This window comes from Drosophila virilis, chromosome 3 (genome assembly GCF_030788295.1).
Source record: "Drosophila virilis strain 15010-1051.87 chromosome 3, Dvir_AGI_RSII-ME, whole genome shotgun sequence".
NCBI lineage: Eukaryota > Metazoa > Arthropoda > Insecta > Diptera > Drosophilidae > Drosophila > Drosophila virilis.
The window spans coordinates 15,520,605-15,532,426 of record NC_091545.1 but is presented as its reverse complement, the minus strand read 5'-3'; the positions used below and the strand labels follow the sequence as shown (position 1 = coordinate 15,532,426).

Below are 11,822 nucleotides of genomic sequence, written 5' to 3'. Positions count from 1 at the left end.
ACACATGGTTTATTTCCAGCTTCAGTCTGGACAGGCTTTCCTCTATTTTGTGGCCATTTTTTGTCCATATGCGCAGGAAGGTGGCACAAAAAAAACTGCATGCAAATTATTTGGCTCTCATAATTTATGGGCCCCTGTCAGCTAAGCGAATAAATTACAATTTATCTTAGAGTTGCCGTTCGGTTGGTCCAGCTTCTTGGAAGTTGCAAGTGCACTTGCGATACGTTTTATTTATTTTTTTTCGGGCAGAGTATTTTGTATGCTTAGGTTTGTGTATTCGCAATGTGTCCTGATATACAAAATGTAACCATTTCTTTAATTTATATAATCAGTTTTTCCCTACAACCAAATATCATATAATGATAAATACCGCACTCCAACCAGTCACTGGACTAGTTAAGAAAGTGCATATAAATGTCTGCACAAAAGTCAACGTCTGACTTGGTACAGTTTTTTTTTTTTTTTTTTTAAACGGAAACGGAAATGCCAGCAGTAGTGCTTGCACAAAAAAGGCATGCCGATGGGGCTGGCGGGCACTTGGGGGACTCGAGCGTGGACCATGTTGCTCAGAGCGGTGTTTTTCTACTTTCGACTATTTGCTGTATGCAAATTGCAAAAACCTTTTACAAAGAGCAAATATAAATATCGATTAGACAATCTCCAACTACTATCTGACAGGCTGACAAGGACTCAAAGACGACATTGAACTTGTCTACACACAATAACCAGACTCTTGCCCCTTCGCAGCTGACGTCCAACTTGCATGTCGTGTTCAAAAGTTGCGCTAACCTTTGCATGATTTAATTAATTGTAGCATACTTTTGTGCGCCGACCAAAAACTTCACACCTGAATGCACAACAGCAGCCCCCGAGCATTTGCTGAGTGCTGTGAAACGTTTGCCACTTTTGCATTCACAGCTTTGTGCTCTTCTCTGTGTGTGTGAGTGTGTGTGTTTGAGTGTCTATGAGTGTGCATGTGTGGTAATGGCCGTAGTGCCTGACTAGTTGTTGGAAAAGTTTGCAAGGGTTCTCAGTTTGCGGTTTTTTTCGTTTCTTTTTTTTCGTTTTTATTTTGGGTTCGAAATGAATGTCTCAATTCATTTTACGCTACAGTGCGTCCCAAGTGGAGCGAGCCATGCAAAAAGGACTGCGGGCTTGGGTTAACATTCAGATTCAGCTCAGGAGGCGTAGGGGCCAATTTGCGGGGGCAGGGCGCGGCGAAAAGTGCAAGCGTCGCAGAACAGTCTTCGCCGCCCGGCATCATTACAATTTGTTGATTTGCTTCGTTAAACAGCAAACAACAGTCGAAAAAAACAAAACAAAAATAAAAAAGGCTCGCGAAAGGATAAAGTTGAAATGAAGACGACGACAACAGCGTTGACGACTTGGCAGAGGAAGCAGCAGCAGTAGCAGCAGCAGCGCAGGAGCATAAGAACAAGCAGCAGCAGTCAGCCTCAGGCAAAGCCGGCTGCGGCCACTGGCTGCTCTTTGTAGTTATTGCTCTCTGTTTCTCTTATATACCCTTGACAATGGCTCTCGTGCAAATGGGTGGAACAGACTCTGCGACAATACGAACTGGAGACGCAAGTTATCTGAAGCTTGTGCCTTTTGTCTAAAATCAATAGGTGTCGACTTTTAAGATTGGCTTATTTGAGCACAACTTGAAGATTATAAGAACTAGAAATAACTTATGATATACACCTTCATGTTTAGTAAAGAGAAATCTAGACTATTATAAAACTTTCTTCCCAGTATTACAATCATTTTAAAATCGCACTTTCAAGTAGCTTTCAGCTGGTCGTTACAGGATATCTTCTGTTCGGCCACAGCCGACTAGTACACTCCTACTTGTTCATTTTGGCATTTAAAAAGCATTGCATGGCTCCCTATTTGCTCAGAAAATAAAAACTGACATGGGATGCCGTCGTTGTGGCAAGGCGTTGATGTCGGCGACATTGAAGATGCCAGCTTCAAAGGCAGCGCCGCGAGCGCCTAAAATCCGCGTCGCGCCACAAAGCGATGCTAGCTGATGTAGCCACTGGCTATATCCAAAGAGGGGAGCAGAAAAGAGAGAGAAAGTTGGGGGGGGGGGTAAGGAAACAGCAGATTGGTGGCAGTTTGCCAAAGCAATCATGACTGTTAGACGACAACAAGAGCAAATGTAAGAGGATGCCAAAGTGGCGATGGCTACTCTGGGAGGGGCATTGCGTGAGCAAAGACAATTTGGTAATATTTTTTGGCCAGTTGAAAGTATTTTGTGTTAAAGTGCACAGAGAAACGAGATTGCATTTGAGCGCAAAGTTGATTTAAAATGCAATTTTTTTTATCCCTTTAGTGCTATATCAATAACTGCTTTCGCTTAGACAAGCATCATTCGAAAATATCAACTATTTGATGCTTGTTTTGCAGACACGCCTCGTCCTCGTCCTGTGCGGAAACAAAGAGCAATGTCCACATGACATCTACCCAACACAAACAAGCGCCACTTGGGTCCCTTGAACATAATTCAATTTAAATTAATTCTATTTTTGGTTTACTCGCTTCTCGCTGCTCACTTCGCATAATATTCTAATTCTCTATCAATTTAAGAACTGTGCAGCCTTTTTGCTTGGCTTACTTTTACTTTTGTTTTAAATTGTTTGCGTTATTTTTTAATATCGTTGTGCGTTGACCCTCCGCCACACACAATTAGATTTATTTGCAAATTATAACTTAAATTGCCACATGGCCAAACAGATTTTTTTTTATGCCTGAGTTGTTGGCGCCGCAGTTTGTGCCATGAAAAAGCTGCAAGTTGCCAGTTGCCCCGCGGCCATAATTCAAAGCATACTTTTGGGCGGCCCGCAAAGCAAGCGCTTTATAATTGGCATTTAATATCAGCCGGCTTTATACATTTTTATCAGGCAAAAAAGGCTCATTGGTCGGCTCATTAAATTAGTTAACGGATGTGCGGCTAATCATAATTATGTGTATGTAAGTTAATTGCCTTTTTTTCGACTCAGCTCTGCAATTTCGGGTGTGCCATAATCACAATACATTTTAAATATAAATTATCCGATGTGCTAGCATGTGAATTTATGAATTTAATCGCATCTGTTCGACAATTATTCACTGCTGTGTCAGATAAACATTCGGGTTGATTGATGCGCAATTACAAATTACATTCCATGGCTTTAAATGTCACGACCGCCCGTTTATTTCAGATCGGAGTGCCTAATGTTGACCGTTGCCAGGTGTATCAAGCGCACGGACAGGGACAGACATGTTAATTGGTTTGTCGTGGAGCAAAAGCTTTTAGAACTGTTAGCGCTAATCGCAATGAGGAGAAAATCCAAGCTCATCTTTGAATGGAACGGGGCTGCAACCGGAAGAAACATTGCTGCTCCACTTTGCAATCAATCGAAAGTTTTAACACAAAGTGTTGATCTTGAATAACACCAGAACTTTTAAGTAATCAACAACCTTTTTTTCTCTATTATGTGATAAAAGCAATTCATTAAATATTTGTTGATAGCTCTACAATGCTTTGTGTAACAAAGTAGCCACAATGTAAAGAGATAAACTTTTGTTTTGCTTAAAAGTGATAACAATAAAAACTATAAACTAAGGAATTCCGCGGCATGCCGAAGCTTTAATACCTTCCTTGTAGACATTTTCCTTTTGCAAGGAAGTGAGACTGGTGCAGCTAGAAGATGAGTTTTGTTGAAATATCTTTGAATCCAGAGTATTTTACTTATAGGATGCTATTATTATGCCTATCTTTCCAATAGCAGGGTGCGATTTTTATAAGATTTTGCATATATATGAGGATTTGGTCAAGTTATCTTGATATAAAAAGGTTTTACGCATCAGAACCAACTTTTCGAGGGATCGTTCCCATGACAGCTATATGATATAGTTGATTGATACGGCCGGTTTCGGCATATGTACTGCCGCAAGAGCAAAATGTACCTAGGCTGAGTTTCAAGGCGATAGCTTTAAAATTGAGCGCTTAGTTCGCATAGAAACAGACAGACGGACAGATGGGCAGACAGACAATTGGACGGATGGACAGACAAACATTGCTATATCATCTAGTACATTTATACTTTATGGGCTTAAAGATGTCTCCCTCTATGTGTTACATACTTCATGACAAAATAATAGTATCCTTTATAGGCGTATAAATATAATAATCGATTTCATGTTCGTTTTTCAATAATCAAATCATATGCAACGTTGTCCACAATTATTATTAATTTTTATTTATTATTAATTAGTTTTTATTTCTGTCACTTTTGAGGGTTATAATCAGTATCTGCCACTGGCAACACATTTTATTTGAAATTTGTTGGCCTTATCTGCGGTTCGAGCCCGTTGCTATTACTAGAGCATTATTGGGTCAACACTTCTTTTTATCACTGCCAATGCAAAGATTGCGTTAAAATTTTTGACTTAACAAAATGTTAAATACATGAATTCATACATTACATGTGCGAAAGTTTTGGGTTGTGCCTTGCGGAATCTGTCACGTTAATAAAAAACGATTTAACAGCGATTTGTGAGTTGTGAATGGGTGTACATTCACAAAAAAACTCTGGACGAGTTGCAGCCAAATCCGTTTATGATCAAGTCAGGTTAACGCTCAGTTTTTCCACTTATCATCTTCCGGATTTTCGTGCAATGGCAACAACTTTTCTCGGAGACATGGCGATTAGCACATATATCTCTCCGATTTCTGCAACAATTCGTCAATTTGTAATTTCGACGGTGCGTCAATTCGCCAATTCGACAGTTAACCAATTCGGTGCTGTAACAACGTCAGCGGCGAGTGCTATTATTATTATTATTATTAATGTTGTTGTTGCTGTTGTTGTTTGTGTTGTGGCTGTTTTGGCCGGGCGCATAATATTTTGTTTCGTTCGTGATCGGCATTGGGGCTGAGCAAAATTTGAGTTCAGTTTGTGGCCAGCGCGCGAGCGAACGACACACGGCGCGGAAAAGCGACAGCTAGAGCGAAACGGTGCTGTATTAGTGAGAGTGAGAGTGAGAGCGGAAATGGCATTCGAAATTATTTCAAATAAAAATCAATTCGGGTTCGAGCAGAGTACATAGGCCGGCGGGACGGCGGTTTTTTTTTTTGGCTTCTAAACAGTTTGTCAATAAACAAATCATTTGCATTTTCGCACTATTCAATTGAATGAAATTAATTGTTTCGACTTGAAATTTATAAACAAAGACAGTTGATTAATCTGTGGCTATTGTTTATGTGCAAGTTATATATTTTTTTAAATTAATTAAAATTTGTCTGGCTTATGTCTTTAATTAAATGCCAATTACAATGCAAAGTGCACAAAACTCGTCACAGACAAAACTATTTGGCTGTGAACTCAACTTTTGATGGTCAAGGTCGTGAATTTTATGCGAAATGCGTGCCTTTTGGCTTGTCCATTGAGAGTTTTGAATTATGCAATAGCTAAGAAAAAAGTTGACCATTTAAATGTAATTGTTAGAAATCGCGTCAATGTTGATGAATTTGCAATTTTTTGTCTTTTTTTTATATATATATTTAGCACTAACATTCAGCTGAGCATTGATTGTTGGGCATGAAAGTGTTCAATGCAATCTCTGTGAGATTGTAAATTTAGAAAAGCTTCTGGCTCAGATTTATCTGAATATATTATAAGCACAGCAATTGATTTATTTCTAGTGTAATTACATTCGTGTTGGCTTGTGAAAAAATGTTAGTTAGCAGCTGCAATTATTGAGAGTTATTTTCCTTTTATTTTGTTAGCCTCCAGCAAGCTGAGCTGATTGGCATTTGTTTTTGGAATGCAGTTTGAATAAAACCTTTTCCTTATACAACAGCAATATTGGCGTAAAACAAATGGATGCTTCGTTGTTATATTTAGCACATTTTTGCGCACAATCTCCTGCTGGGGCCAGCTTGATATGAGATTTCCTTGAATTTTCCTTTTGAATTCCTAAAGAGAGGTCGCGAGGTCGAGTTGTGGCCACACAATAATCGAAATTCGATTTTGTGGATGTTTTGTGATTTCGATTACCGCTGCGAATAACTTTTGCTCAAGTTCGAAGAAAATTGCCAAACATTTAACTTCAGTTTGAGTACGCGCATTTATAATTTCATTTTATTTTCTGTATTTTTGTTGGTACTGTGTGAGGTTGTGCATCGTTTTGTTTTGCTGTGCTTTTCATTATTTACTCTTTCAGCCTTTAACAGTTTTTGTGTGTATTTGTTTTGTCTCTTGTCGTGTGTGTCATTTGAAATATTTGAAAGCCCCAAGCAGAGCGCAAAAAGTTGGTACATGTCGAGGGGCAGCAACCGCAGCCGAGGGACAAGGCTGCGACTGCTGAAGACGAAGCTGATGAAGACTTGTCATGGGTTTTTTTTTTGTTTTGTTAATCTCGCTTGTGGCATGGTCGGGAAAATAAAGGTGTATTCCAACTGTCAGACATAGTAATGCCAAGCAGGCAAAGCAAATGAGTACTTCACGGTATTAAAACTTGTTGGCTTATTTCATTTGCCCGTTAAGTGGGCCAAAAGCGCGTTGCAAAACTTTTCCATCTTGGCAAATAAATATTTTTTAATTTTCAACAAGCTTTATAGGCGTTCATTGTTGCCCAAAAGTTGCTCAATGCCTGAAAGGGAGTATTTTTTCAGCTTTCATGTTTTTGTGCTCTATTTGACTGTAAATAATGAATTTATGTGCCATTTTTGACGGCATCTAATCATTTTAAGGTCGGTTTGGCACGTCATGCTCCGGTTAAGAAATTCAATAAATTTCTATCCACTTAAGAGTTGGGCTATATAAAATTTGTTTTTATATGAAATAAAAAGTATCTTATTTATTACCAAGATTTCTTCTTATAATTAAAATTATTTCACAATTTTCACCAAGAGTTGATCTAGTCTATCCCCGTTCACGACTTGTCTTAAATTTATCGATTATAGACGTTTAATCAAGTCGATGGAGACTGCCACAATATATTTAAACCTTTTTGCAAACTTAGCACTTTGTCTGGTTTTACATAGCCCCGCTTAAGTTCTTCAATGATTGTTATTTGTATTTGTTGCTGTTCTTGTTGTTGTTGTTGTTGCCGCTTGCGTGCGTTGGCCATTTGCAAGTTGTTAACAAATATGTGAAACAAAAAATGATTTTATGACGTTTATTGGGGACGCTTCGTTTACGCATCAAAAACCAAAAAAAAAAAAAAGATGCTAAATGCCAAAATCGAGTTCTGTGCTAATTGTGCAACAAAAGCAAATCAAGTATTTTATGTGGCTGTTGTAAATTAATCATTAATTAAATATTTGCTTAACTGAGTTTTCACTTAGCTGCAGTGGCTGCAGCAAAGCCCGATTACATTTCCAATGTGGCATTCGTTGATGTCACAATTCTCGAACGACTTGAAGCGCGTTTCGGCACGTTTTCTGTCAGCTGCTTGTGAAGGTCGCAGACCGGGTAAAAGTAACCGATTTTTCGTGTTGTTGTTTGCTTCTCTCTTTTTTTTTTTTTTTTTATTTTTGCGCTGCTTTTGAAGCTACTGCAACAGTTGGATATTTTAATTACAGTGACTGTCTTTACTGCCGGTTTGCAAGCGGACGACAAAAAAAAAAAAGGAGAAACAACAACAATTCATTACATAACCAGCGCAATAAGACAGACAGATACTCAAACCACATGCTATATACATATAAACATATGTACACGCATACATATGTACACGCATTCATATGTATATACGCACACATGCATACAGGCAATGTTTAAGTATGCCCGGTCGCTTGTTGATTATGTTTTGAAACCTGTTTTTTGGGTGCCATCGGCCGGACAGAGACAGAGATAGACAGCCAGTTGCAGAGTGATGCCCCCCCCCCCTCCCTCCCACACACACTCTTCTCAGCCCCTCTATCTTTCTTTCTCTGGCTTAGTAGGTTGCCCTAGGCCAAGTCACGTGCCTTCTTCTCGACCGGCTTGTTAAAAACTCTTCAACAATTTGAGGTTCGTTTATGATTTGCATTTTTCGCCCCCCCCAAAATTTGATGAAGGCATTCTGCATATTGTTGTTGCGTTTGTAACGCTTGGTCTGTTTCGGTTAAGGGGTTCAGTGTTGTAATACTTTATATACATTAATATTAACGAGTCGTTTTGCATCACTTAAGTGATGAAAGATGCGAATCTGCTCCGACATTATTTACATTGATCTGAAATATTAAATTAATAAACGTTCAATTGGTTCCTTGTAAAGATAATAATTAGCACTATGATCGTCAATTGCTCGATGAGAAATGTCTGTCCATATTCATTTCGATCTTGCAGGCACGTGAGCAAATTGATCTCGACACTTGGCCTCGGGCAGTTGATAGCATTTCGGACAAATGACTTCCGAAAAATTATGAATCTTATCAACTTTTTTGGACAACTTGGGAGCCGAATGAAAAGCATGAGGTATCATACATGAAATTTGGCGAAACTTTGGAACTAATGAAATTCTGAACCTCGAGCACCTTGTTCAACAAAATATAATCTATTCAAGCAGATAAGATTTAAGTTTGGCAATTGTCTTTAATTTTAGTTTTAATACTCATTCACAAAGTGACTTGTGATTCACATTTTTACATTATTTACTCATCGTTTAATTTTGTGCGCTTGTTTTATTTTTTTGAGATTTGTTCTTGCTCTATGCTTTTCTAATAGAGCTTGTTTCCCGGCATACTTAGGGCATTTGGCAGTCTAACAAGCTCCATCGAAAGGGCGAGCTAGTCTAAGATTGTCTATTTGTGCCAGTCTGTTGGGCTGTCTTGAATTATTTAAATGCAAAATCAATGAATAGTTTTCTGTAATTTATTATACATGCTCCTCACTCGCCTGCGCCTATGTTTTGTGACATTATAAAGATCACATGACCATATAAAATGAAACCAAACTGAAACGTGGACCAGTTTCTCAGTCGGCATCAGCAATTCGCGTGGATCGCACGGCAAATCAAACCGAAAATGGGCGTAGAAAAGGATGTAGGAACGGTTGGTTAGCTGGGAACAGAGTTGAGAAGAGTTTATAAACGAGGCAGGATTTCTGTGCACAAAAAGAATTATTTTCTATACAGCTGAAAGCCGAAAGTTAATGTTACTTTCTAAGCTTTCTGTCTAAGGGTCATTGCTTTGCATTTGATTATCGCCATTGTCTAGACTTTTATTTAGCATCATTAAACCAAATTAATTCTTAATTATCCTCACGCAATCTTCAGTGGACTACCAGCTAAATTAACCAGTTCCTTGTGAAATTCGTATGTTTCCCTTTAGGTAATTGGCATTGTAGTCTCTGGTTATGCGAAGATTTCTCCGGCACACAGCAGCGCTTGCGGGTGTATAAAATATTGTGCAAACTTTGAGATACATTTATGAGTGCTAACAAAAAGGCAGCCGCACGCCGGATAAGTAGACGCATCTGTTAACAGACAGACTCGCCCAGTTTGTACAGTGATAAAATGTGAAGTGCGGTTTACTGAAGTGAAACAAAGCAAACGTAAAACACCAGCAAGAGTCAGCAGCAAAGCCGTCAGCTTAAAACTTGCCCTAGTTCGAATTTACCATACGTTTAAACACACACACACACACACGTCCACATACCGCACACACACTCAAACGGTGATAGAAATATGAGTTCCCGCGAGGACTTTGAGCAACTGCGACTGCAGGAGCAGCAGGAGCAAGTCGCTCTGGAACTGGAACTGCAGCGAAATCGCACCATCAGCATGCACAGCCATCCAAAGCTCTCAGAGTATTATACACGTGAGTAAAACTAAAAAGCTGAGCTCAAATGAGTTCTCATTTGCATACAAAATATGTGTACTTAGTTAAAAAGTCAAGCGGGATGTGAACAAATAGGCTTCACGCTTCAAATGCTCGGCTAGGGCATATTAGTTAGTGCTTTTTTATTTATTTATATCCAGGACAAGAGGACAACAAAGCTATATATTTATATAACGAGGTCATTTGGTCTGTCTGCCACATTTTGTAAAAACTTTCAGTATATTGCAGACATTGAAAACATGTGTGTATATGTGGGACAGAAGTTGAGTTTTAATGTATAATATTTATCTTTTGCTAGGTATTTAGTTTCCTCAAAGTTAAATTATTATTGACACAGCCGCTGCTTTTACCTTAAAATAACTTAAAGAACATGGTCTTTAATTTTTGGTTAATTATGGCTTGCTGTCTGGCCTGTTAACATCAAATAGACGCAGTCTGTCCGAAAATAGCTTAGATTTGTTTAAAGAGCACACCCCTTATGCATGCCCGATAATCTCACTCTTTGATTACCAAAGCAAACCGTTCAAACTAACTGCTGCATTTTAGATAAAGATAAGTTAAAGCTGATAAAAGTATGTGGCTAATGGTTATACTCTGCATGTATTTCCCCTTCACCCATTAGCTGAAGCTAATTGAATAACCTGTTTATTTTTTTATCTCTCACAGACATGACGGCCTTTCTCTCGCTGGCCATCTTCATAGCCGCATTGCTGACCATACTCAACATTTCCATATACCTGACGACCGTATCGCGGCTGCGTCGTCATTTGAACAAACCGCTCAGGATACCCTCCATAATGATGGTCAGTCTGTATCCGATCATATCGGTGGCGGCCCTGGTCACCATACTGGTGCCGTACTCCTGGTTCATGTGCCACACGGTGATGCATGTCATGTTCATGATAGGCGGACCAGTTTTTCGCACGCTGCTCTTTCGCTACGTCGACTCGGAGCAAAACTATTTGAAGGAAACATCCGGCGAGCCAGTTACGCTGGCTACGCCCCCGTGCTGCTGTTGCTGCCTATGCCTGCCCATGGTGGTGCCGACGAAGGCGAAGCTGTGCATCTCACGGTACATGGTCTGGCAGATGCCCTTCTGGCAGGGCAGCATAATGCTGATCATGAATATACTCTATTATCGTGATAGGGATCTGTACCGCCAGGTGGTGTTCTTCTTCATACCCTTCATCATAATGTCGATTGTATTGGGTGCCTGGTCTCTGCAAATCACGGTGCGCATGATTACCAAGCTTCGCGGCGACTATCAGCTGCGGAAGAAGATGTTCTGCCTGCAGCTGGTGGTGATGCTTTGCAAGCTGCAGTATTTGATACTCTACGAGCAGCTTAACTCCTTCAAGCTGGGCGGTGAATATCCCATCAATCATACGATTCACAAACAGAGTAAGTTTTTAGAGTGGGCAATTTGTTTGGTAACTTAACTAAAAAGGGACTTATTTCATTTGCAGCCATCATCAATATTCTGATACTGGTCGAAATGGTTCTGGTCTCAATGCTGGCACAAAGTGCTTATCGGACACCAATTCAGGTGCAAATCGACGAATCGAATCAGAACTGAAAGGATTGTGGATTTCAGTTGGTTAGGGACAAGAGTTATAGCAAATGATTGTGATAATTTACAATAATAAAGACAAATTAGATTACAATAAAAAGCAGCTAAGAATTTAATTTTATTTGTTTACAGAGAGCAGGGAATTTGCAAGATCTTCATATATGTGGCTGATGCATTATGTCTGGACGCCCATTGCAATGGGACTTCTTTTTGTACTACATTTAGTACCAAGAACGTACGATATCCTATCTTGATCAATGAAATATATAACATTTCCTCTGTGTGCCTCCCCTGTGTAAAATAAGTTTACATAAGCATTCGGCTTAAAAGTCCAATATAAGTTAATCCCAAGGACATCAATTTAACCTTTTTAACAACATAAATTGTAGTTTTTAAACAAATATCAGCTTGATTTAGTTCATTTTAGTCGCATTTAGT

At 39.2% G+C, this 11,822-nt stretch overlaps 1 protein-coding gene across 3 annotated transcripts; it reads left to right on the top strand.

Moving 5' to 3' along the window:
* The first annotated feature begins 4,934 nt into the window (after positions 1-4,934).
* LOC6624603 (organic solute transporter alpha-like protein) lies at positions 4,935-11,487 on the top strand. Of its 3 annotated transcripts, none has more exons than XM_015175142.3 (4): positions 4,935-5,002; positions 9,305-9,793; positions 10,481-11,215; positions 11,281-11,487. In XM_015175142.3, the coding sequence occupies exons 2-4, from the start codon at positions 9,661-9,663 to the stop codon at positions 11,388-11,390; spliced, it is 978 nt and encodes a 325-aa protein (XP_015030628.1). In that variant the 5' UTR covers positions 4,935-5,002; positions 9,305-9,660; the 3' UTR covers positions 11,391-11,487. The 3 variants fall into 3 exon arrangements, with proteins under 3 accessions (XP_015030628.1, XP_070064229.1, XP_032290674.1); XM_070208128.1 differs by lacking the exon at positions 4,935-5,002 and adding an exon at positions 5,131-5,250; XM_032434783.2 differs by lacking the exon at positions 4,935-5,002 and having other exon boundaries at positions 7,921-9,793.
* Positions 11,488-11,822: the final 335 nt, after the last annotated feature.